The sequence below is a fragment of the Oryza glaberrima genome, chromosome 2 (genome assembly GCF_000147395.1).
Source record: "Oryza glaberrima chromosome 2, OglaRS2, whole genome shotgun sequence".
Lineage (NCBI taxonomy): Eukaryota > Viridiplantae > Streptophyta > Magnoliopsida > Poales > Poaceae > Oryza > Oryza glaberrima.
The window spans coordinates 17,238,263-17,265,843 of NC_068327.1; the positions used below are offsets into that span (position 1 = coordinate 17,238,263).

A 27,581-nucleotide genomic window follows, 5' to 3' on the forward strand; every position below is an offset into this window, starting at 1 on the left:
CTATATCCACAAAGGATATACATAGCCAAAACATATACACGAGATCATAGACTCTAAACCTCACACTGAGGAAAAGAAACAAACACACATACGCACACAAAAAAAAAGCGAGAAGACTTAGCTCCAACCTTCATCGAAGACTTATTCTTTCCGTCGCAGTGCAAGACGGGGAAAGAGGAGAATTAGAACTAGTCCGAGCTACCTATATTCGCATTCTCTCCCTCTGCAGAACACAATCACCATCTGCTGCCAACTTTTAAGCTTTATGTCTGCCATCGGCATCCAAAACACCTTACGCCCTGTCCAAAACACCTAAGCTGCAGCCGCATTCTGAACGCCCTTAGTGCGTCATGAAGCCGCCTTGCTGCGCCACCACCATCTTCTGTAGACCATCGATATCACTGTCGCTTCTAGAGCATCGTGGAGCCGTCTAGCATGACATGCACTGCCTCTACAATCAAGAACTTGTCGAAGACGCTCCACTACCATCGACACATAACCGCAACCAGACCTTTGCGTCGATGCTTGCTTGGTAGCAACCTTCCCTATGATGCAGTCATCAAGAACCTTCGTTGCTGTCGTCCTTATCTGCATTGGGCGAGCCAACGACCATTGCATTGTCAACCAGCCCCGTCATCGATGATCACCATCCCTTGTCCTCACTTGGTCATGGTCAGAACCAGCGCCGGACCTCCCCAAGTCACCGCCATCCCTAGGACACCAACACCAAGAGCATCCGCCATCGTCACCACAAACTGCCATGGCCGAACCAACCAACCACCGTATCACCATACCCATTAGTTGAGCCGCCGTTGCAGGGGGAGGGCTAGTCCCTCACCGCTGTCCGTCGTCACCAGCCCTCTCCTCCTGTGACCGAGGAATGGACGGATCGGAGGACTAGCCCCCGACACCGCCCAACATCACTATGTCGCCACCACCAAGAGCGCCGACGTCGCTAGTCCTCGCTGCCACCACGTCCACGGTGGCATGGCCACACATCATCGGAGTGCAAGGCCGGCCGGTAACCACCTCCACTGCCACCTTTCTCGGCCACCACCGACGCCATCACCACCATCACATCGGTCGATAGCCATCAAGCGGCACCGCCATAGCTTGGACGTCGGCCACCGTCAGCGTCACTACCGTACCTCCCTGAACGACCACCATCAGATCCGAAGCTTTTTTGGAGCGCCACCAGTGGATCCGGCCCTCATCGGAATGACAGTCATCAAGCCACCAACAACCAATCTGCCATCCTACCGCGCACATGCAGGAGCCGCAAGTAGCAACCGGTGACCAGCGCAGCTAGTACACCTCTCTGCCGCCACATCGCCTTAGAACAGCTGCCTTCCGTTCCGATTCATATTTCTCCGAGGGCGCCATTGGCATAATTGAGTCAGTAACAAATTGAATTGAAAATGAAAATGGAAGCATAATTGAGTCACTAACGAATTGAATTGAAAGAAAAATAAAAAAATGAGTTTTGAAGTTTATGATATCAAGGGTGGTATTTGGAGTTAGAGAGAAAAACTAAGCCGCTGAATCAAGACGCTCTATATAATGGTACATTACTAGTAATGGTACAAGGTAGGGGAAGGGAGCCCACCGATTTGTATTTTCTCCTCGAGTTATTCTTTCATCGTCAATTAGTAGAAGAGAGAGCGAGGGAGAGAGTGGGCGCAGGCAGAATCAGAAGGAGAGGGAGGGCGCACGGCAGCAGCAGAGGGGAGCTTGGCGACGATCGGAAGAATCTCCATCTCCAGACCTCTCGAAGCTCCTGATGACAAACAAGAAAAAGAAGTGGTCCCGGTTCCAGCTGAGCAGCTCCTGTGTCCGGCCTCTTTCAAGGTGACTGCAGCATCATTGGGGACGCAGATAGCGATGCCTCCTGGCTTGAATTGGCAGGCCGCCGCTGACACCAGCAAGACGGGGCATATCAAGAATCGCAAGCAGAAGCGGTAGACGGGACGCTTCAACCGGCGATGAATCTATTTCTTTAGTTGGTTCCATCATTGCGTTGAATCTCTTGAATTCATCCCTTCATTATCTTTAGTTTAGATTTTCATTAGTTGTGATGAGTTAGTTTAGATTGGCAAAAACCAATATAAAGATCATAGCTCTGGCGATTAAGCAACTTCTTGCTAGGTATTGTTAGGTCCTCGATTATTTTTGTCTTCTGAATTTTAGATAATTCAGAAGAAAATCCGGTTCTTGCAGCCCGATTTTCTTGTTCGTAGGTTCTTTTTATATGAAATCTGAAAACTTACATAATATTATTAAACTATTATAAATTTTATTTATTTTAATGCTACTACATTACTTTTTAAGTAAGTATAGTCATTAGCAGTGTATTGTTTATATTATATACAAAAAATATATATTATAAAATTTATGTACTTCACTTGATACATGATTATATATATATATTATAAATTTGTTTGGTGCTCCATGATGCCCGGGCACCATTGTTGAAATTGAGTATATACCCAATTCAAATGAGTATGAAACTTTTTTAAATATTTAGATATTAACATTAACTACTTTACTAACTAGATCAAAGCAAGTTTGAACTGAATTTGAACTTGTTTTTGTTAGATTTTGATTCTAGGTATATAGCATCCAAATATATCATTAGTTAGGTATGTAATCATGGATTGTGAGATAAAGTTAAATTTAAGTTGTTTTGTTGTTAGATGTAGGTATAAATCGAATTCTTATAACTAGGTATATACTCACAATTTGAAAATTTTGAAAAATTTGAGTGATTTTGTGCATTTGATACCATGGTGCCCGGGAGTAACCCTTCCCTTAACGGATCGATTTAACGGAATAACCCTGAATCTACTAAACTTCTGCAGACCGGGTTGTTTAATTAAGTAATTAACTAAATAGTTTATTAATTCAAATAAATGCTAAATCATCGGCTGCATGCAAAACATTCGGTTGGAGTTTGTTCCTATGTGCTCGCCTTGGCAGAATATGCTCTGCTTCTAACCGTCAGAAGGTATGTAGCTGGCCAATTGAAAAAAATGGCAGAACATCAGAAAAAGAAAATGGCAGAACATCATCGAAAAAACAAATTGTTGGCAGAACAAATACAAATTTTTTCTCTATGTAACGGCAGTTCATATTCTGCCTATTGATTACTAATTGCAGTTTATGTTTACATACTTAAATAGGTATGTTATATTTTGCTCAGGATAGTTTCTGTTGGTATGGATGTACAACACAGCCGAGTTGAGGGATGAAACTCTTTTTAATCACAACGGCATAACAGAATTTGTGCAGCAGAAAGCTATAATCCCCCTCCTGAATCAATGGATGGTAGAGATAACAGAATATCTTCTGCTCTTTCACAAACCGATTCCATTCACTATTAGACATAGGACTCGGCAGAAACAATTGCAGAACATCTTTTGCTCCCCGGCCCATAATTTGTGACGTCTGTTGTGTCCATTCAGGTCATTTCAAATTTGTAAGAACGCATAGAACAAGGAATAAAAAGTGCAGAATACCTTCTGCCTGTTAAATTGAATCTCATCGTCTATATGAAGCTTATAAGACTTGAAAATGAGCAGAAACATGAAAGGAAGCAGTATGGAGTATGTGACCTAGGAAAGGAGGCAAGGAGCAGAACATCGGTTAGAAAGGGAGCAGAAAACTAATTTGAACAGAAGCACATCTTCTGCTCCTTCAACAAAATCGTCACTAAGCAGAAGACGTTAAGAAAGGCAGGAAATTAAAAAGAAGCAGAAAAATATCAACTGGAAAGGAGCATAACATTATTTGTAAACGGAACAGAACATCGATTGGAAAGGAGCAGAACATTATTTGGAAACGGAACAGAACATCAATGGGAGAAAAAATGGTTTCTGCCAATCGTAGTGTCCATGTTCTGCTCCTCTGGCGGATGAACTAACATTCATTCAAAATTGTTTGTATCCCATGAAAATAATGGTTGTCATTCTAAACGGGTTGGATGACATGGCTAATTAACACGCCAATGAGGACTCCGAAATAGCAGAAATTTGCACTGCCACATAGATAAGATGGGAGTAGTTGCTCCCGGTAGTAGCACATAATTTTCATATATATATATATATATATATATATATATATATATAAATAGAAAATAACTATTTATGCCTTTACCTCTAGTTTAAAAATGTATAACATAATAAATAGTCAATTTATAAATAGAAAGCTACCCAAGCAATATTTACAGTGTATTATGGTCATTAGATCTATAACAAATGTCACGCTCTAATTTTTTTTATGGAACTATAGATATTCTAGGACTATCTATATGATGGAATAATTAAAACATGCATATACTATTACCTATAGCATTTTAGAACATTTTTCATAAAGAAAATTATGTTGATGCTAAATGTCATTCACCTTTCATACCAGTGGTATATAGAACAATTGTATGACAAGGAAAGTTTTTCCTTGGATACACATGCTAATCCCAACAAGTTTAACAAGACCTAGTCAGACTGTCCTGATCGGACCTGCTTCACTGTTGCCATGAAATTGATGTCAAAATTCCATTCGAGCTGCTCGCAATATGACAATCTACTTTGGGGAGTAATTAAGTCTCGTCTGGCCAGCCCATGTTAAGGCCAACATCCCATGCCTTATAACTCATAAATAACCTACGTCATGATATGATCATAACCACTATTAATACAACCCTTGCTCACATCATAGCTCAACCGGGAGACATCAAGATCAAGCCACATGAGTTTTAGAATCTGATTCGGCCACCTGCTACATTGCTGACTTCAAACGGCTGCCAAATATGCATACAACCTCTGTTTTCGGCCTGTGATTACTTGATGGAAAGATCTCGGAGTCCTCTTTCCAAAGGATCCAACCTTATCTTGAAATTCCATCTTAGTCATCCGCAATTAAAGAAACAAAGTATTGTGTCATCTATAATGGGCCTAAAGGCCCGTAACTTCGCATTGGACTCTAGCCTAAGTGGGACTTATATGGGGTGCGCCCCAATCTGGTGGAGCATGACCTTAGAGACCCCATGGTCATCATCCCAACTCCTTAAATAGCCTCCTTAAATAGCTAGGTACCTGTTAGTATTTCTTAACGACATTACTAGAAATATAATTCCCAGAAATGGCGCAGAAATACTCCTGGTTTATTATGGTTACAGAGTTCATCCGCAAGCGCACGGATATACCATTGTAGCATTTCACCCGAAAGTATTCCAATGATATCGTATTTATTTTATCCCGTGGAAAGATCATGTAGAGAGAACATTGACTAATAATTTATATATTACTTGTGATAATCATATTCTAAGTAGGGGTTAAGATAATCTAAGAGTAGAGTGACACACAAGCATTAACTACTCATTCTCATAATATATCATATAACCTAAGTGGATAGAAAAGAGAAAGATAATCTATTCCTATACTTTTAATATACATAGTATACATACATTCTAGTTAACTGATATACTAGCTAATACCCTCTATTCAATGCCTTCCTGGTACTTCGAGAAGCCACCACTGACTGCCGAGTTCCTTACGACAGTCCGTCATGACCATACAACCTGGGCTAAATATGGAGGAATACTCTCCCCAGGGAATTAACTTAGGATTATATACCGGCGCGGAGGAATACCCGTACTGAGCTGTCACCATCAGCGGCCCACCTCTCATCCGCAATATATAACCCTAAATAATGATATCCCGTAATCTAGACACCACGCCTAAACTATCAGATACTACTCTAATATCATCGTCATGACAGAGTAATTGCATAAGCAAACATTATACCCGCACCAAAGCATCTCCCAGATAAGCTAGCTGTATATTCAGTATAACATGAACATAATGTAAAGTAGATATTCATATACTCGGCAAGTATTTCAATACCATAAATGTATAAAGAAGAGTATTCTAATAAAAGTACAAAGCTTACAAAAGAGAAGAGAAAAGCTACTAGAGCCATACCCGAACTCTTCTGAAGGCTTCCGAACTCCTGATTTCTACTCTATTCCTATTCTACCAGCTAGATACTACTAAACTAAACTTAAGAGAAATGAGAGAGCTATTGCTTGAGGTGTGTAAGTGAAGTGAGAAGGTGAGGGGTTTATATAGCACCCCAATGATGTTTGTGACGGTTGGAATGGTCCGAAATACCCTCCAACCGTCATTGGGAGCTAATCCACACCGTCCAGAAGAAACCCTGCATCCAGCGGCGATGAGAGAGGTTTGGCCGAACTTGGGGCCGGCCCAACCAGCCCATGGTTCAGCTGGCGGCCTCCTCTGTTGTAGGGGTGGGCTTTCGGTCCAGACCGAAAAATCGGCCAGGGTTGTTCGGGTTTTTAAAACTTCAGTCTTTGAAAACAAGAACCCGATATTTGCAACAAAAATTCATGGACCGACATTTCGGGTAACCGAAGTGTCGGGTCGGTCTTCAGTTTTACCCGAGCTGACCGATTTAACAAGGTGCACATCGAAGTAAATAAGCAAAAGCAGAACAACCAAACATGGGAATGCATCAAAATTATCAATTACGTCCTGAATATACAAATTCACAAAGAGATTAATCAAAATCTCAAACAAAAAGTCATAAAGTCATAGATTACATTTCCCCATTGACTAAATCAATAAACCAGAAACCCCAAGCCGGCATCTGTTGCTTGCCTACCTCCGGCGCACCAGCTTGCTCAACCCTCCTCGTTCGCGGACGATTGCTCAACCCCGCGCGGCCGCGCCTCCAAGGCGACCAACTGCGGGTGGCCGAGCCTAAGCCTGCGGCGTTGCTTGCCTCACCCCTCAGATCCTCGGTTCATGGCCTCATGGGCACTGGGCAGTGGAGCAATTGAAGCTTAGAAGGGAAGGGGAGAAGAGAATGGAAGCTCATGGGAAGAAGCGGAGGCGTGACCGCGGGATGCAGTTTTCTCGTTTCCGTCGGCGGCGGAGTGAGAGCTTGCAGAGATGCCGCATCCGTGATTTCTGTGTGGAGGGGAATATGGGGATAAGTGATAAGGTGTTTTTTTCTCTTTAAAGGAGGGTTAGCTTGTGGGCTGTACACACGCAATAGACTAATGGGCCTGGAAAAGAATACATGCAGTTGGGTTGATCGGTCCTTCGGTTTTTTCGGTTAATTAACGACGATGACCGAACTCACCGAAATAACTTCGGTCTCTTAGACCTAACACACGATGTTGTGACCGATAACCGGAAATTCGGTTTTTTTGGTCTCGGTTACGGTTTTTTCGGCTTCGGTCTTCGGTTCACGGTTTTTATGCCCACCCCTACTCTGTTGTTTTTCTCCGCAGACTTGTGAATTTTGGCTCAGTTTGTCGTGTCAATTCTGAGTTCTTGGCCCATTCATACATAAGTCTGGTTCTCGACATCGTCCGATTGATTTATCGTCTGTGTTGATGTCGATTCTCCTCCACTTTATGGTCATTCTCTGAAAAATGTTAGTATACCTAATACTAGTGGAATATTATTATTTTAATATATTTATTCATTGCAAGCATCACTAGTTCTCCTCTATTTTAGTAATATTGACGGTCGAAACTGATCGATAACGACCGTCAACAGTACCCCTTTATAATTTCTCGGGTTTTGTTAGATTAAAGTTTTAGCCATTGCTACTTTACCTTGTAGTTACGTGTGTTGGCTATACCACCTAATTGCTCGTCTTCAGAACCCCAACTTATCATGTGTATTCAATTCCTATTTGCAATATCATATTGCTTTTATCTTATTCTTGCTTGTTTCTTCGATTTGCTTGTAGGAATAAGGTTGATCTGCACCAGCAAAATCAACAACCAAGGGGGAGGTGTATCGATCGCTAAGGCGTAACACAACAACGTCTTGTAAGGTTGTAGTCGGATCGTCAACATTGCTCCCAAATCGTAGTTATCTCAACTCACCGAAAGATCAGGCCAATCAAAGCCGTGAGCGTATCGAGTGGAGTTCAAGGTTTATCACGTCGTCATCTTCTTGTGTATTTAATGTTCATCTAGAATTCACATTGAGATATTTTCTTATTCTTGTGGAATTCTTCTACACAAGCAAACTTCTTCTAGGTCTTAATGCCATTACTTGCTGTACCGTATGCTCAAGTGATGAGAACATCTACTCAGCAATATAATGCATAAGGCTCAAAATGGTTGTGTCCAAAAAGTATATAGTAGACCTAACTAATAGCTGCTTAAGTGGTAAAGATGAAGTCTTGGGTTTATATGTATACAGCACAAAATATTGTTGCTACCAGAATTAAATATTGTATAATAACGTTGTACTTACATAGTATTAGTTTACCTTTATTAGTAGTTGTTTTAGACTTTTTTTTTTGCTTGGTGACCAGCTTCAGCACTATGCCTTGTTGAAGAGTTATCCTCAACAATTCATGTTAACATGATTGAGTTGTTATTCTTCACGTAATCAACACCCCTGGAGTATATATACATGGGTCATTATATAAAAGTGAAGCCAAGCCCACATAAAAGCCTACGGGGGCTTATGTCGAAGACAAAATCAAATCAGAGAGATTAACAACGGAATTTTGCATCAGATTCTAAGAAGAAGGAAAAAGATCGAAGCAGATTTGGTGTGGAATCGAGTTGAATTTGGAGTCGGATTGCGCGTCGGCTGGATACCGTATTGGCTAGAAGACAGAGTGTAAGTTGATCAAGGTTTATGAGGCTAATGGCCGATACAGCCAATATGATATGACTTGTGCTCGGTCTGGGCCTATATTAGAATGACTATCATTGCCAATTAGAGTAGGGTATTTGAGTCGGTTTGTTAGTGATTTGGTAAGTGTCGTAGGCTCTCCGGACCTTCCATTATATTTGAGAGATGAAGTGAATAATTCAAGTCATCAAACAAACATAATGAAACATCGGACGCCTCGAGAGAGAAATATTGGAGACATTGCTGAGCCCTTAGCCTGCCAGTCAACTTCAGCCTGATATGTGCCCGTCAAACCACTCAAAGGCGGCGACTAGATGTGTTACACATTCAGGAGACTTGACAAAAATGGCTAAAGATCTACAACCTCTCAAATATTCCTAACTCATACTCATGTAAATCTAGTTCCCAGGATGTGCACTAGATTCACACTTTCATCTTAAGCATGATTATACATAGCAAACACAACTAAGATGAAAGAAACTTAAGACTTACAACAGCTTAATAATTACATAGACCGACCGGCCAAATAGACTTATTAGAGAACAACGGAAGCTTGACTACCCGATCACAAGCACACCGACTAGGGGTTTACCCCATTAAGTTCTCATCCTAGAAGAAGCAATCGGAACCCGCATCACTCAAAGACTAAATCTAAACCTGCAAACAAAAGGTTATATCAACAGCAAAGGTTATATCAACAGCAAGAGAGTCAGTACATTAAAAAAGTTAATGTACTGGCAAGCACAAGTCAATCCTACCATACTACATGTAAGGCATATATTCAAAGGAAATCAATATGTAGTTCAATTTCAGCATAAAGCAAGTTTTGTTTCGTAATTCTTTTGTAAAGGAGTTGATGCTTCAATTAACAAAGACAAGTTTTAAGTTTCATTATTAACTTCTTCATAATTCCATCATAATCAATCTCTTATTGTCATACTTAAGAATAAGTCATAATGTATCACCACACACACAACTCAACACATTTATCAATTTCAAACCAATGTCACATGATCACATTTTTAAAACATAGTCTATACTCATGACACATCACCAAAGCTTGACTGTGAGCACGGCTAATCGATTAGTTTAAAGAACTGTGCAGAGTTTGTACACCTTTACCCACATGATGTGATAGAAGCCTAGAGGCTATACTCTAGTTGGTTCAGTGCCGGCCAAGTACCACACACTCTACATTATGAGTGCGGACTAGAGGTCACAACGAAGCCTTTACACTACTTAAAATCTAGCCTTGCACCAGCACGATACGTGTTCCTCCATCCTAGGCATACTTGGAAATATGTCTAGAACCGTTAAGTGGCGGGCCCACGCCTTAAACTTAACACCGTGGTGGCGGACACGACGGGAACCCACCACGTGGCACAATACCGTTGTATTGGACACGTTTAGTCACCTAAACTACCACGTCGGGGTAAATAGGAAGCTCCTCTGAATTATACGAACTCATACACACCGGCCTACCAGAATGCAAGGCTAGTCCTAAATAGATTAATCAGCTTAGGCCATCCCATACTAGCACATGTGGATGTACGAATAACTTTAAATGGGTGACACAAGTTCGGTCCTTATGGACTTGGGCAAACACTCCCCCTATCGGTATGCAACTAACACCATATGCACACCACTTGCCGCCCAAGTATAAAATCACATTTTACACATTTTAGCTCGCAAATACCCATCATATTCATTTTATTCTAGCAAAGGTTCATGTATCAAAATCACATTTTAATTATAGATGGAATGAGCATTTGCATATTTCTAAGCATGGCTAAGCAAGTAGTTGCACATAGAGCATATATAAACCCATTTGAGCACAAAGAGTGTACTCTAACCATTTCTAGGGTTTCAAACAGCAAGAGGATCAATTATTCAAGGTGGGGGTATGTAGCAAATAGGTCATAACTACCTTAACCTAATTTTAAATACCGATATAGTCTAAGTTCACATGCAACTTTGCAAACAAATATTTTCATTCCTCAAATCATGGGATTCAATGTGTTCAAAGGATGGGAGGAGAAAACTTGCCTTGATCAGAGAAACGTTAGCACCTAATCCACTCCTTCACCGATTATGCAATTATCTATATAAAGGACACGTTATGCAATTAAACACCGAAAGAGCTGAAAATCCAAAATGCTCTAAAATGCATGATTTATGCACAGTGGGTTGGTACTGATCTAAAATGAATTTAGGTGAAATAATATCTATTTTATCTTATTCCATTTGGGAGTTATGAATTTTAGAATTTTTATCGGTTTATAGTAGTATAGTCTTAGGTAGTGTTATAAAATATTTTTGTAAAGTGATTTTTATTATATTAGACTTCACAAGGGTGTGGAAATGTGTTTTCTAAGACTAACACATTTGGTTTCACAATTTTTGGAGTTATAACAATTTTCTTATAGATTTTACAAGTTACAACGTGTTTTAGGCATATAGTGTTTTATATGTTCATGACTTTTGAGTTATAGGTTTAGAACATGCTACTTCTTGTTTAAGTTGAATAAAAGTAATAATTTGGTTAACTAAAACATTTTTATTTCACATGTTTATGGTCTTTACTACTATGGTTCATATTTTATAAACTATAGATGCTCTGATCTAAACTAGCAATATATTATATTAACCTAGAAATTGTCATATGAGTTAAGTTCTTCTAAGTTTTAGTGGATGAGTATGGAACTATGGCTTCACTGGTCAATCAAGTTTTATTTAGGTTTAATTATACCTAAAGTGTATATATACTTATACATGTTTATGTATTACTTAAATAACACTATGTGTTTAAATTCTTATTTCACTAAGTTAAGGTTTTGATCTATGTTCTCTAAAAAAGGTGCCAAATTTTATTTTACTATGTTGAAGCTAACTATTTGCTGGTTCTATAGAAACTTTGTTCATTTCATTTGGACTAAAAATGAATTCTCTACAAGTTTTACAAATTAAAGGTTGCTCTATGTTAGTAAATCCTTATATAAATATTTAGAGACTTTTACTACACAGTAAGTATATAATCTTATTTCATAACATGGAAATACGTGTTTTGGTGATCCTACAGAACTTAAGTTTATTCAAATTGAAGCTAAATTGGGTTCTACATGAATTTCTAAAGTTTAGCTTATCTAAAACTAATCATTTTAGATATAATAGTTTTAGAGGCATTTTATGCAAAGTAAGTAATTACTTTTATTTCACCTAACCAGAGAGTGCATGATGATGAATCTGCAGTTTTTGAGTTTTTTTCAAAATGAGTTGAGATGAATTTTCTATGTATTTTATAAGTTTGTATATGTTTTATGTTTTATGTATGACCTATCTTAGATAAATTTTAGAGACATTATTTGTATAGTGAGTGTCAAGTTTTATATTCCTGGAATAAAGTTCATAACTTCAAGAATCTACAGCAACTGGAATCACTTCAAAATGAGCTATATTTTATTTTATATAGATTTTACAACTTTGTGCATTTTTCTGCTAAACATATATTTGTTTGGGCATTTTCTTAATTATTCTTCAGATTTTAAAGGATGGGGTCCACATGGCTGTGAGGGACCAATATGCACAAAGGCCCTTGAGGTTTCTAGGAATCAACCCGCAGTCCTAGGCCCATATGTCAGTGTGTTTCTACAATTGTAAACGGATCCCTGCGCTTAATCTAATTCACGGAACTCATCCCTCTGCTCTAGACAGAGCAGAGCTAGCCATGGCTGAGGTCGATCTCGAGCTCGCCGGCGGCAAACGGTGGCTCGCTTGAGGTTGAGGTCAAAAGATAAAATGAAGACCAAGCTCTCGCGATTCCATTCCTCTAGTTTTCTTGGTTAGGGGATATTGGAGTAGCGCCGGCGGCGGGTCTGAGCGACGGCTGTGCTTAGGCTGCTACTGCATGCTGCTTTGGGGCCTCGTTTTCGCTAGATACATGCATGCATGTGCTTCCTAAGGAGTCCAGGATGCTCACCGAGATGCTAGACAAGACTGGCAAAGCTTGGTGGGTGACGGCGACTCATGCAACTGCTCGGCGGCGGCAATCTCCTCTGGGTCGACGATGATAGCTTGAACAGCTCCAAGAACTGGCATGCATGCAGTCATCAAGTGTTAGTGAGGTCCCTATGGTGGCGTATGTGCGAGGAATCGAGCAATGGCTCACCGGAGAGGATGGATTCGGCAGTAGCGACGGTGGCAGGTTCAGATCGGCGCCGAGGAAAATGGGGCGTGTTCTCCGTGCTCCTAGTGTCTCCGATGGTGATTCTTGAGGCGTCTTGAAGAGGAAGTCGAGGCAAACTTCATGGCGCAGCGGCTTGGCTTGAGATAGATGGATTCGGCCAGGCGACAATGATGACGAAACAGCGGCGCTCCGGTGCGTGCTTCAGGGCGTCATCGGCGAGGCTTTCGTTCCCGGCGATTAGCTGCATGGTTTGGAATGAGATTAGAGGGAATAGAACCGGCATTAAGAGGAGATGATGGAACACTAAACAAGAAGAGATGACCGTGGCTCAGAGAGGCTGTCGACGGTCGTCTCTCCCGCGGCCTGTGATGGAGATGAGAGCAGCGGAGAGGCAGAGGGCCTTCTCTCTCGGATTCTTTGGCTCTGGGATGGTGAGTGTGGCTGGGCGACGCGTCTGAGAGGAGTTAAGGGTGAAGCTCGGCGTTGGCACGTCAGCTCCACGCGTCGAGCACTCCCTCCGCCAACGATCTCTCTCTCTCTCTCTCTCTCTCGGCTGTTTAATCGACTGGAGCGGTGGAGAAAAAGTTTGACAGCGCTGGAGCAAGCTATAGTAGCTGTCAGGTGGGGCCAGGGCGAAGTAAACTAGGTGGAAGAGAGAGGTCTGGGTAGAAACATGGGTGAGATTGGTTTTTGATGAATTTCCGGAATTATTTCTTCCCCCTAAGTTTGCAACTCAATATCTTAATATGTGGACCAGAAGAATTAGTGTAGATTTTACTGGTGGTAGATGATTATATCTAAATTCCATTTTCTTTGTTTGCACTTAAAAATAATGGGTAGACTGCTCACAAAAATTAAACAAAGATGGGCTATTAGAAAGCTAGATTGAATTTTTAGGAGGCTTAAACAGAGGTGGAAAATTCTAAAAAAATTATATTTAGGCATGATAAATAATCTAGTATTTGAATAAATTATTTTCCATGTTCACTTATGAGCAGTTAAATGTACTTTTGGATGAAGTATGGCTTTAGCCGATTAAAATTTAATTTGATTCCTTTTAGTTTTCTGCTTTGACTGATTAATTTGTGGTATTAAACTTAGTTATTAACTTGTACCAATGTTATAGTGAATTTCTTGTGCTAAACATTGTCTATCTAATTTTTTTCCATGGTTTTTAACTTGCACATAATATTTTAGAGAATTAGGATTATTTTACTTTGTATATGTGTTCCCACTTCATAATTGCACCTAATATTGTTACAGGGATTACATTAAACTTCTTTTGAGCTGAGAAGATGATATTTGAGTTTAATATTAAGTCCACATGTTATCACCCAAGATTAACTATAGGTTTGTTTAGTAATTTTAACCCTTTTATGAAAAGCGAGACCATAATCCAAATGCACAAGGGACTCGAGCCTAGGCATGTATTATGCACATGTATGCTCAAATGCTTGATGACATTTCTAGTCTAATATTGGGAATGAAAAGGTTTTATTTTATTCTCAAATTTTAATCATGCAATGGTTTAAGTTGGTCATCACCTAAATTAAAACGGAAATTTTTGGCTCTCAAAAATTGGAGAAGTTAACCTCTAACTATTTTGACAAGAAATTTTAAGTCCTAGAATTTCGGGTATGTTACAAAGAGACCGCCGTATATGGTCTTGTTTGTATTTTATCTTTAGAAAGGTTTGACTCGGGGTATAAATATGAACCCCCCTAGCATTGTAATACGGGAGACAATCCAATACAACTTCAGCGCATCGCCACCCTTTTTGTTTTTACTTTTCAACGAGTTCGCTTTGCAAGAGGTAACACGTCTCGATGGCTTGTGCTATTGGGGCTATTATGTCGCTTTAGATGTTTTAGTTCTTTTATCATGGTCATATGCTATCATATGTCTTAGCTAATCTAGTCTTAGTATCTAGATTTATCTCTATCGATTGGTTCTCACTTTAGGGCTCTTGCCGGTATCGGCTAAATCTTCCTACTAGATTAGATTAGTTAAGACATCTACCATCCTGAAAAGTAATTGTTTACTTGATTATTTAGACTCTAGGTTTCTTTATCTACTCTGTGATGCATCATCCCTAGTCTTTTATTGAACCCTAGAAACTAACATGGAAACAATTATACTTAAGTAAAGTATCAGAGTTTCAGCTGATCTTACCTAATATACATGCTTTTTTACATAAGTTTTATGTATATTTGCCACTTATATAAATGGATCCATTTATATAGTTATATCAAGCTAAGATCGGTATCAGCTGGGTTATCTAAAATACTAACCGGTCATAGTTTGCCTATATAAGTCTGTACTAGAGTATTAGCTGGTATAATATCTTTTCTTGCTCTAAATATTGTTCTATCGACTATTTACATGATATCGTCTTAAGTCTATTTATCAAACCCAAACAGATGATATCATAACCGATGAGGCATGTTTAGGGTTTATTATGTTCTATTTTACCAAGTCCTTAGTCGATCTGGTTTAACTATATCGGCTGAGCCGACCAACGATACCCTATCGGCCTATCGGCCGATCGGCTATCGGCTGACTAACTCTGCTTTTCTCTTTCTTGCTGATTGCAGGATCAAATCACCTGGCACGCCCTTGACACACTCGAGGTTAGCCTTGGACCTGCATTGGAGTTAAGCAGATCTCCCAGACTGCAGTGTTTCGCATCAACAAATGTATATCCAAATTTTGCCTTTGACATATTCAGTAAATAGAAGTCCACATAAAAAGTCAAATAACAATTGATGATCATGATCTCTCTCAGCTCTTCTCGCTTGCTTGTTGGGCTGTTGGATTTTTCTACTGTGCATGGGTGGATGTTTAAGGAGTGTTCAGTTCGAGGCCTCCTAAAGAATCATGAGTTTTCTTAACCATGTTTGAATCGCTACTCAAAGATCAGAAGGCTAGTTTTGTATGTCAGTTTGATCCAACGGTTGTAATATTTTGAGTGATGTGGCTTATTGTGGTGATGAGAAAGATTAATTCTTTCACTACTTTAGATCTAGTCGAAACTATAACCTTTGTGGTTAGAACGGCCGACAAGCACAGGTCATACATCAACATTCAACACTAACCCACAAACAACTAAGTAACGAGTAACGATAGAGCCCAATGTACAACATTATGATAATGCCGGGCTTGTGGCAATAGTGGCACATCAGCTCCAACTTTACAAAGAACGTGTGTCATTGTTGCTGGGCTTGCCGCAAATAAATACAAATGCATTATAATGGTCAAGCTCATTGCAATAACAACCAAGCAGTTCCAACTTTCCCTGGTGGACGCCAGCCAAAGTGACCATATTGCCACTTTCTACACACTGTTAGCACCGGGACACCTAGAAAGACGTCACCATGTGTCATTGTTGTCAAGCTTGGTTGCACCCCAACAACGAAGCAAGTACAACTAGGTCAAACAAAATGTGGTTGCGACCTTCCACAAAGCAAGAAGTGGATCCACGGTGAAGTCCTCGTTAAACATCCTAGGCCTATATATGGAGCCTTGGTGTAGAAGCAGAAAGCCCTGAGACAACGCAAGATTCAACCAATAGTCATGGCTGCACAAGGAATGTTTCCCAAAGTGGTGCATCCATGGAGGACACGACGTTAATCGCCACCGCCACTTATCTTTTTTTGATCAAACAACCACCACCTATCTAGAAGTTGGAATGAGATTTTCACATAGAGATCAGTACGGGGGAAGGAGAATGCCATAATGACACCTCCAAGGAGGAGAATTGCTCTTAGTGGTGTCGCTACAATTGAAGTAGGCCAAATTGTTAGAATTAATAGATGGGCCTTAGCCCATTTGAAGATTAATTTTTTAAAAAAATCACAAAAGCCCACCTCATGAGATGGCATGCATAGACAGTTTAGTGCCACCTTACCTATTCTAAGAGGGGGTACCTCCTTATAAGGGAGGATGCTCTCCTAGCCACTTGAAACATGTGATGTGGAGAGAAGAGGGGGAACACACGCGCGCACTCGCCTCGCCTCGCCTGGCATGGCATGGTTGCACACACACGCGATGTACGCGTCAAATGATCTGCCAAAATTGGTTTCTCACCCTTGTGCAGATGCAACCTCCTTTTGCAGTTTTGTTTTGCTACGGGAAATTCAGATTTGTTTGTTTTGGAAACACTCCGAATAATCCGCTCGGTTACGCGGAGCGGAGATCGTGCAGGCGTCCAGATATCTCTATATAAGTTGAGTCGCTGCCTCCATACAACACATGCTAAATCAATCTAGGGTTTGCCTCCTCCTCTGTACTGCGACGTCGCTCGTAGTCTACTCCATCCCGCTCGTCGGTGTGCACCGGTGATCGGGAGAGCAGGTCTCCGGAACCTTCGCCTTCGACGTATTACACCGTGAGAAGGCGGCGATAAGGTTTTTGGGAAGCGCTTCGCACGACTGCTCCCTGTTCGATCACAACGGTTCGTCTTCCTCTTCGCTCACGTGCTGTGCGCCGTCGTCAACGCCCGTAACCGCGAGTACTTCCTGCTGAGCAACCGGTCTTCCGGTACCCTCAGTACGTGTTCAACATATTGCTAATATTTGATCTGTTCATACCTTACTATCTAATATACATGTATAGATCTTATGATGTGTTTATGCTAGCTTATATCTGCAATGTCATGACTTATTTATGGAATAAATTAAATCATTATGAGCTTATAAATTCAACATATTCAGTAGCAATTGGCATATAAGCCCGTTTGCACAATATTTCTCTACAGGAGTTCATTGATCTTCTGATAATTTGTCCTAGTAAGATTGTCTTCATATTATGAACATAGCACATGACTTTGGCATACACACGCTGACACGCATAAGATTATTACAAACGGGATGAAAATAATGTTCATGTTTTGAACAGCATTTTCACCATAACTTAATCGATGACATACAACAAGATCTAGAAAGAATTTCTTGTCCTCCGCAGTTCTAATTCGCAGGCTCCTGAGATTTCCACAAAACATGCGATAGTACATGTGTTAACTGTTACAGTGGCTCTAGCTCTAGTTACCAATCTTCCTTGATATCTGTAGAACAATGGCAAAGGCTTTTCCTTCTACGGTGGTGCAAAATTGCATTGGCGAATGAATGAGTCGTCGTAATCCACGTATTTTGTCCATAGGTGCCTGAACTGGTTCATACCGATATCCAGCCAGGGCTTCATGTTCCCGTTGAAATGCACAACAGCAGCGTTTCTAATCTCCTCCATGCTTATGCTTGGATTGTACCCGAGTCCAAGAACATGCCAAGATTTTTCCAGAGGCTTTGTGGTGGAGTAGAATGTGATCAAACCAGGAGGCAACGTTCCTAGCTTCCATAATGTCCTGTTCTCATTCTGCAAGATAGCATACCCACAAATGAAGTCATATACATGCATCATGCCCTATTCACTAGTGAAACAGAAGGCAATATCTACAGAAAGTTCCCGGTCACAATTAACTAGTAGTAAAAAGATACAGTGCAGAAATACTAATTCAACAACATATTGTGCAGTACAGCTAGGCCAGAACCACTGAGATTTTAACGAAATACGATCAAATTAACAGCATAACGATGTCCAATCAACTCCTACATGAAAGAGCTAAACAGGGGCTTCGTAGTTACTCTTCTTACATGAAAGAGTTGTTGCAGATTGCCATATCACAGAGAGCAGCTTGGCACACATTTTACCACACAGAAACTTCAAACAAGAAAAGAAAATCTACAACTGCATCAAAGAAAACCGTACCTGACTCTGCCAGTAATGATATTGCTCAGTACTCTTTTCTCTCCTCCAAGAATCAAGATCAAAGAAGTTCATGCCATATGCCCATCCACATGCATTAGGATTAAACTTCTCTTTGATAAGTGGGTGCGAGAAGTTCATATACTGCCAATACCGATGAAACGATCCAAAGCATGTTTCCACTGCTCCATTCACCTTCCCATCCATGTCAATCTTCCACAATCCTGTAAGATCCCGCTGTACCACAACATCATCATCCAAGAAAAGTATCCGGTGCAGCTTTGGGTACATCTCCGGCAAATAGAACCGCAAGTGATTGAGCATCGAGAGATACTTGGGGTTCCTAAACTTCATATTACTAGCATCTTTTGTAGCATTCTCAAGCTTGTTCTCAAAATAGAACTTCTGGAGGTTTGCTGACTCCAGTTGCCGAAGCACAGGAACATATGAGGAGTTAAGAAACTTGTAGTCTTCAAATGCTTTGACCTCATAGTGCGCGCCTTTTAAGTCCATTAGGCGAATTATCACCTGGGGATACATGAACATACTACTTTGAGCTCACTTTCAATAGTAAACTACTAAGGTTGCTATAGAACATAGACGAGATCTGAACGTAAAATTGTTTTTGCATCGAAACTACAACAGTTGAAGGCACACAATAGCAATATACCAAAGAAGACCAAGATGAAATTGGCAACAGATTGGAGTCAGTATTGAGGTTCTAACATTTCATAAGGCATTAGTTAGCACAATAATATTTGTGCCATGGTGACACTGAAGAAAAACCTATTCTCACTTTCCAAGCGCCTAAGTTACTTAATACATTTTTCAGGGGTTTAGTCAGCTATAAAAGCATGTTCCCTAGTGGACTTCTCACAAGCAGATTGTCTAGTTCTAAAGTTCCAGAACAACTGACATAATTAGATCTAACAGACCACATTTGCTAACATCTGACAGTAACACATCAGCTCTAATTGGTAGCAGTGTCATTGTCATTGGGTCTTCCTTATCTTCACTAATTCTGGCAATATGTCGTTATTAGTCCGTCTTATTAAAAGTACATATAGTTCCTGCTCCAGAGCTCAAAATCAACCAAGTAGTATGTACTTACAGCAGCAATAGTTCAAACATTGTTCAGTAAAAACAAAACAGAGTTTATCCGTAAGATCAAACGCTCAGCAGGAATGCCGGAATGGAATATGTTTAGGTTCCATGAGTTGTCAGGAAATCGTTGTTTCAGAAATTGCCATTTTACAAATTACATGGCATTTCAACGAGTAAGTAACCTTTGGGGTAATTTATGGCAGTGTTGCAAAACATGGATTATTCTTGCTTATACAAGACTAAAGATCAATTCAATTCAATCTCGTCTAATCTGTAGTTTTGGTGGCAAATGGCTAAAGTGAGCAAACACCTTACTTCTGGTAACGGTATGCAAGATTTCTTAGAACTTGACTAGATCTCACATCTAGAAAAAAACAATCATAATCACTGAAAGTGCCACTCATAGTAAGGTCAATTTTTGGCAGGCAGATGCTAATCGCCTCTAATAAGCAACCATTACTCTCAGACTTTAGTTGATTTTATAAGATGGTAAACAAAATCCTGTGCATAAACAATAGGAGAAATAGCTTAAGGCATCTGCAAGATGGAGGAAGAGAATTGGGCAAAACCTGCATGGCGCCAAGGTTCATTCGGTCGGTGACGACGTGGAAGACGTGCTTGGAGGGGTCGAGCGAGTTGGCGACGGCGGAGCGCACGACGACGGAGGCGGCGAGGACGTTGTCGGAGAAGATGGCGTAGTGGAACATGGCGGGGTCCTCGAGCGCGTGCGGCGGCGGCACCGGGTCGGCGTAATTCTCGGGCCGTGCGATCCGCTCGGCGGTGAGGCGGACGGCGAGGCAGTGGAGCGGCTTGGGGATGGACTTGGCGGCGATGAGGGAGGCGAAGGCGCCGCGCTTCTTGGCGCGCGCGAGCAGCTCGTTCTGCGCGAAGATGGCGTCCTTGAGCCGCTGGATCTTGAGCTGCGGGTCGAACAGCGGCTTGGCGTCCGCGATGGCGGCGCGCGCGGCGCGGATCAGGTCCTTGGCCTGCAGGTCGAGCCGCCGCACCTCGTCCCCCGCCGACGCGTAGCCGGCCTCGGACGCGGACGCGGACGCGGACGCCGACGCGGCGGCGCTGAGGTCACGGAGCGTGGCGGTGAGGTTGCGGTGGAGGGAGGAGAGCAGCCGGAGGTGGCGCGCGCGGTCGAGGTGGAGCCTGCGCGACGCCGCGGCCAGCGCGGCGGCGGAGGCCGCCGCGTCCTTCGCCTGCTTCCGGATCTGCTCCGCCCTGAGCCGGTCCCCGTTGACAGCCGCCGCCGCCGCCCCACCACCACCTCCACCTCCAGCGGCGGAGGCTCCCCGCGCCGCGACCACCAGGAGGACAAGCACGACCCCCGCGACCACCGGTAGCGCGCCGCGTCCACCCATGGCGGCTACTACTTCACAAGCTCGCAATCTCCGGGAAGCCGTCGCATTGGAGGAGGGAGAGAGCTCGCAGTGTACTACTACTATCGTAGTGGGAAAGAAGAAGACGAGCGGCGACGGCGAATACCTTTTTAATTACCGGGGGGGGGATTAAGCGGCAGAAGAATTGATTAATACCCTCACTAATCACATCGCCGACACTCCTCTCCACTCACACTGACACTGGGGCCCATCTGTTAGTACTACGAGGTCGCCATCTGGTGTGTGGGGCCCACAGGGGAGTCAAGGGGTGGGGCCCACCTGTCGGTGGCGTGGGGCGGGTTGTTTTTAGGTGGTAATCCACGAAGGGGAGGATGAGGATGGGGGAATGTTTGGCCTAGGCGAAGTGAACCATGTGCGATGTGCGGCGGCGATGGTGCGGTGGTGGTGGGAAATGCGAGGCGGCCGGAATTCTGGTAGTGAGCCGGTGGGAGAGCACACAGGCACGCGGCGCACTCACTGTCGGATCTTCTGCGCGGGGGCTAATCCCTGGCCCTTTGGCCACATGGACTGTTGGCTGTGATGCCTAAATCAAACCTCATCAAACTTTGTAGTCCCAAATTTTAGCATCAAATTTTGTAGTGCCAAATTTTAGCATGTTAATATTTGATAAAGTTGAGATGTGCATAGATTATATTTGAGATTAGTTACTGCTTTTGTCAAGTTTTTGTAAGAGGAGGATTGTGGATCAAACTTTGTGGCAATATTTATATATCTTGTTACTTTGTCAATTTTTGGTTTTATCACCCGCAAAAAAAAAAAGGTGTCTATTAAAATGGTTAAGCTTAGCAAAAGGGTGAACAGCCACGATAGTTCTATTTTATCGCTTGTTTCTCTCTGTCAGCTAAGGCGAGGGATTAGTATATTTTTCGCCTCTCAACTCGCAACTGTGATACGTCTAATCTTCAATCCTCGGCTTAAGTTAGGTAAAATGCAATTTCGAAAGATTGAAATTGATGCAGTACAAGTTTAGTTTGACTACAATGTAGGAGTAGCTTTAATTTGCCACGGCATTTCTCACTGTGGTCTATTGGGATACTTTCCGTACGTTTGCTCGTTGTCTATGGAAGTCTTAGAGAATTACTGATACTATTTATTAATATAAACATAGTTCTTATCTTATGTTAGTTAAATGTTCGTTGGATATGGTTATATCCCACGGAAGTAGGCGGTAGGTGGTGATAAGCCTGTCTATCCCTTGTATCCCTCCACGTCCAAATATGATATAAGAGCTCATAAAATTCTATAGCCACCACGTTGGCAGACTAACTAGAAGTGGTTTCTCGGTATTACCTGAGTGCCTATAATTAAGTCCTAGCCCTAGTAAGCATATATATGTTAAGTGTAAACTAAACATTAGTAATATAGAGTTACATATGAATCTTAGTTTTCTATAGTTCTTCTCCACTAGCTAGTGTATATTTATGAGAGATAAATCTCTTTTGTATCACACTACTTCATTATGATTTATCAATTAACCTTTATTTATACTATGGTAAAATAATTATAGCTTGATTAAGGATGCATGAACTATATCTTTACACCATCACCTTCCCTGCGGAAATATAAATATGATACACCGTCACTCCTGGTGAAATGCTACAGCGGTATCCGTGTGCTTGAGAATTTATCTGTGACCGTAACAAATACCACCAACAGCACCGCTGTCGCCACTGCTGCTGGCCTCATGGAGCACAACACATCAGGAGAGGAAGTGGATGGACGGGATGCGCATTGGGACTGCGGACGACGATGGTGACGACACATCGCCATCTCCCTCTCCTCCCTCCTTTCCTCCACCGTTGAGGACCGCCTTCCTCGCCGATCGCCGCTGCCGCTCCCCTCCTCCGTCGTAACCTTGAGGTCGATGGCTGGGAATGGGGATGGGTTGACGCGGACGTGGTCAAGGCAAAGCTCGATGACACGGGCAACGAGCACGGATGAGTGGAGGAGGAAGGTGAGGCCCGCGAGGAAAAGGAGGAGCAAGAGCATGTGGGTGGAGGCGGACGAGGATGGGGAGCTCGGTGACAACGATGCCACTTGTGGGGGAGAAGGTGGGTTCTCGGGTGTCGCATGTAGAGGGGGAGCAGAGCGCCCGCACGGTGTTCGCCGATGTAGATGTTGATGTTCCCAGCACCCTCCAATACATGTCCATTGTCGAGGTTTTCCATTCTGCTTCCACCTCCCGACGCTTGGCATCCTCGACATTCCATAAATTGCTCTCTCGTTCTATCCCACCGTAGTTAGCCCCGTTTCCCAACCTCTACGGCGTTCCACAAGGGCGGCGACACCAAGAGAGAAGCTCCTAGGTGGCCCGTCGGTAGCTGATGGGAGGAGCCCATAGCGTGGGTTGCATCCCTCCTATGCCTCGCCCCCTCCCACGACTTCGCTCCTTCTCCTCCCCATCCCTCACCTACCACCCCCATTGCCACCTTCCCTGCGCCGCCACCAGTTAGTTGTCGCCATCACCACCTAGGGTAACAGCGATGGCAAATCCACTGGACCCAACGTAGCTCCTTCGGGATGATCCTTAGCCATAACCGCCTCGCTTGTGGGTCTCCTCCTTCCGAGTGCTAGTGAGCCCTCCCCTCTACCATCGACGCTGGGTCTTGAATCTTTACACTAGGCTTAAGCCACTGGCCTCAAATGAGATAAGAGGAGAGAAGGGGAAGATAGAGAGGAAGAATTCACATTTCACTGACAAGTAGCCCCATCTGTTGACTCAGCAAGTCAATCACAGTCAATTGCCACATCAGCAGAAACCTCTTTCGAAACCATCAAAGAGTCGATTTGCACCAGTTTTCAAAATTGAGGGATGCGTTATACCCAGTTTTGCGGTTGAGGGATGCGATTCGATTAGAGGTGAGAGCTGAGGGACGTAAACTAGACTTATTCCTTCCACGAAAGAAATGCTAAGGCCCAACGCCCAATTAAACAGGCACGCATCTTCGGCTGGCCATGGGCGAAATTGTCTGTTGGGGCCCATTTCAACTGGCCCAAAGACTTGACAAACTGATATTCCACACGTGTGGATTGGTAGCATACAGATGCAGGAGAGGAGGCTGTGTATATGGCTGTGGATCAGATGCGGGCAGGCATGTGGCTGAGCCCCGCGGATGAGATGTCGCCGCGCAAAAACAATCGAAACGGAGAGACGAGACGAGAGAGGTGGGCAGGCAGGCAAGGCAGGTCGCGCCGCGCCAACCAACGGAAGCCCCCAAAACACCAAAAACCAATCGGTCGCGTCGTCCTCTCCGCCCCCATCCGTCCAACTGTCACCTCCTCTAATTCCCGTCCTACCCCTACGCTACGCACGAACCACCACCCGAGTACCTCCCTCTCGTCTTTTTGCTGCTGTCTGGCGCCATCCTCTGGAGTCCGGAGTATAGACAAGTTGTACCAAAATGTTTGATGACTTTAATTTGCTCTTGCTGCATTACATGATTGCTAATTTTATTATTTACAAATTTGATAAAGTACGTTCAACTAAAAATGAAAGTCAAAATCTTATAAATTAATATCCAATCGTGATATGCGCTCTTGTCAGTCTCTGCTTCAATTTTAGCGACCTTGATAAATTCCGTTGATTGCTGACGATCGATGACCTAATTAGGATTCGTAACCTTTTGAAAAGCGTAATGATTTGTGCTCTCTAGTATGCTTCTCCTCCAATTATATGACCTTTGATGAACCACGACGATCGTTGACAACCAGTTTGGATTTGGGGCGAGGGAAGAAGATAGGAGGGAGAGAGGGTTCCATAGGTTTAGAGGGAGGCTAGGGGTGGTGGCGGTGGGCTGACTGTGGGTGGCAACGATGGGAAGGAGGTAAAGCGGAGATGGCGCTACCACAACCGTGGGGACACAAAGGAGGGTAGTGAGCTATATGGTGACGTCGAAGAATTTCAGTCACATGGTGGGTGGTGGTAGATCCAACAGTGAGAGATGGAGGAGGGTGGGGTAGGAGGATCTTAGCCGAGTGGTGAGGAGGAGAGCGAGGTGGGGGCACCTTTTGGAGCTCATGAAGAAGGAGGTGGTTCGTCCATGGCGAGATGTTGCGGTGTCGGTATAAAATTTTGATTTCAAAAGCCGTGGCGGGTGGTGTTCAATGAAGAACTAACTGGAAAACATCGTCAGAGGTGGTGCGCTTAAAGTGTCGGGAGGAAGAAAGGTGTAGGATGGTGGCTAGGAGTAGGAGGAAAGTGTTGGGTTTAGTGTGTATATGTATCGATTGGATTGGTTGATCTAGATGATCATTGATCTCAATAGGATGAATGGAAAAAAAATCGAGTGAGATGGGAGAGAGATTTCATGCGAATTTAGTATAAATAGTCCCTTTATTTGACCTCCCAATTGATTACTTCTAACAAAAGGCCACTTTACATTAGTTTCGATTGAGGGTTTCTTTGGAACACATGAGTTTATAAATACAAAAATAGAAAAAATTGCAAGATTAGAATGTTACCTAGGAACAAATCATATAGAATCTAAAACAGAATTTTAAAAAGTGATACGTTAGGACCGTTCACATGTAAACAAAATAGGAATTTTTATATATTCTAGATTAAAAGGAGACAATGTCTTATTTGGGGGTTGTAGTTACCTTCGGAATTTCAGCTCTATCAAACAATATATTTTCTCACCTAGATATTGAGAATATATAGTTATGTGAATAAAAGAATGAACTTGAAGATAAAAATTGAGAAATCTAGCATTTCAGATTCTCACTAGCTGAGTAGCTGACTACTCAACAATTGTTTCTCGGATTCAGAAGCTTCCAAAAACGGGCCAAAGAAAGAAGTTGTGCTCTGTATCCCTCCTACTAATGAACAAATTGTTCACTGGGGCTCAACTTGGATATAGTACGTAGAAATATGCACACACTCTCCTCACCGTCTCACCGTCCACCACGATCTATTTGGAGATATTAAGATTTTGAGAAGTAGGACCTGTTTAGTTCGCGAAAAGGAAATTTTTTATGTTACATTGGCCGTTTGATCGGATGTTGGAAGGGGTTTTCGGACACGAATGAAAAAACTAATTTCATAACTCGCCTGGAAAAAGAGACAAATCTTTTGAGCCTAATTAATCTGTCATTAGCACATGTGGGTTACTGTAGCACTTATGGCTAATAATGGCTTAATTAGGCTCAAAATATTTGTCTCGTGATTTCTCCCCTAACTGTGCAATTAGTTTTAAATTTATCAATATTTAATACTCTATGCATGTGTCAAAAAATTTGATGTGATGTTTTTAGGAAAAAGTTTTTGGGAACTAAACAGGACCGTAGTTGATTGATAGCTAACTTCTAAAGATCTAGAGAACCTAGGAAATCCAACTTTTGATTTTTAGTTTATTTTCTTAATTTTATAACTACATATTTTCAGAATTTGAACTGTTTAGGTAGCTATACAACTTCCATGAAAAATTGCATATGCTAGAATCTCCCCAAACATGGTCCAAGTGAGCTAGGCTCAGCTAAACTTCCTAGCGGTTTCATACATGTAACCTCGAATATGCTTATATATAGATGGTATATATTAGCTTTTTAAATTTGAATGATAATATGTTTAGGATTTTACGAACTCGGACAATGTTGACGCAATGACTCCGAGCTCTTGCTTATAGAAAAGAACATGTCATGCGTGGATAAAAGAATGGTTAACATAAATCATAAGCATGGCAATGGAGAGTCCTCGACGAAGAAAAGGTAAACGAACGTTACAATAAACAAATCCATGGTCAAAGTACACACACAAAATCTCACAGGGCAGCGTTTTGTTCGTTGAGAGCATCTCGCTATTTGGATATAGACGCAATGAACAAGAAAAATCGGAAATAAAATTAATTTCGAGTTGATTCTTTTATTTATAGAAAGTGTAACTGCTGAGTGTATTGTTTGTATTTATACTCTTCTTAAAAAAGGTGCCACCACCTCACCAAGTACCCAGTATAGTATTTTTTTTATTTATCATCTACTTCATCATGTTTTCTAACAACTACTACTTCATAACCAATATACTTTTATTTTATAAAAATAATCCCTCTACATATATAGTTCTATCATATTTCACACGTACGATATATCTACATGTAAAAAACGTCCCCAGAACCTCACTATTAATTTATTTTAATCCATAGCAAAGCACGAATATTTGGCTAGTATATAGATATGTGTGCGCGCTTCCATCTATTCTTCTTATTTGAATATAGATAGGCTGCGGCCGTTTTTCTTAAAGAATGATATAAAAGTTAATTCCTACAATGATCAGCAAATCCGTCTAGAAAGAGCAGCTTTACCAAATTGGAGTATTATAATGTTCGTACAAACATGATCCAAGCTATTGAATATAAAAAGTACTAAGCAAAAGAGATTTTTTTCTACAGGTTGGGGAGGGTGTACCATGTTACGGTTTAAGCACAACTCCTGAGGACCTTACGCAACAAA

General features: G+C 42.1%; 1 protein-coding gene and 1 long non-coding RNA gene across 3 annotated transcripts; both read right to left on the reverse strand.

The window, feature by feature from the left end:
• Window positions 1-9,098: 9,098 nt before the first annotated feature.
• On the reverse strand, window positions 9,099-13,283 carry LOC127764233 (uncharacterized). 2 transcript variants are annotated; one of them, XR_008015828.1, is made up of 4 exons: window positions 13,190-13,283; window positions 12,850-13,108; window positions 12,661-12,772; window positions 9,099-9,341 (listed from the first exon to the last, which is right to left on the reverse strand). It is a non-coding gene; the product is annotated as an uncharacterized LOC127764233 (long non-coding RNA). The 2 variants fall into 2 exon arrangements; XR_008015827.1 differs by lacking the exon at window positions 9,099-9,341 and adding an exon at window positions 10,726-10,785.
• A 4,318-nt stretch (window positions 13,284-17,601) lies between these two features.
• LOC127763748 (galacturonosyltransferase 8) lies at window positions 17,602-21,210 on the reverse strand. The gene is made up of 3 exons (XM_052288541.1): window positions 20,301-21,210; window positions 18,631-19,155; window positions 17,602-18,237 (listed from the first exon to the last, which is right to left on the reverse strand). The coding sequence occupies exons 1-3, from the start codon at window positions 21,096-21,098 to the stop codon at window positions 17,959-17,961; spliced, it is 1,602 nt and encodes a 533-aa protein (XP_052144501.1). The 5' UTR covers window positions 21,099-21,210; the 3' UTR covers window positions 17,602-17,958.
• Between the last annotated feature and the right edge of the window lie 6,371 nt (window positions 21,211-27,581).

Excerpts from the sequence above, each read along its gene's own strand:
- LOC127763748 (XM_052288541.1), bottom strand. The coding sequence starts at position 21,098 with ATGGGTGGACGCGGCGCGCTACCGGTGGTCGCGGGGGTCGTGCTTGTC. Across the intron at positions 19,156-20,300 it reads TGAACCTTGGCGCCATGCAG|GTGATAATTCGCCTAATGGA; the intron begins GTTTTGCCCAAT and ends ATGTATCCCCAG. Across the intron at positions 18,238-18,630 it reads ATCATTACTGGCAGAGTCAG|AATGAGAACAGGACATTATG; the intron begins GTACGGTTTTCT and ends GCTATCTTGCAG.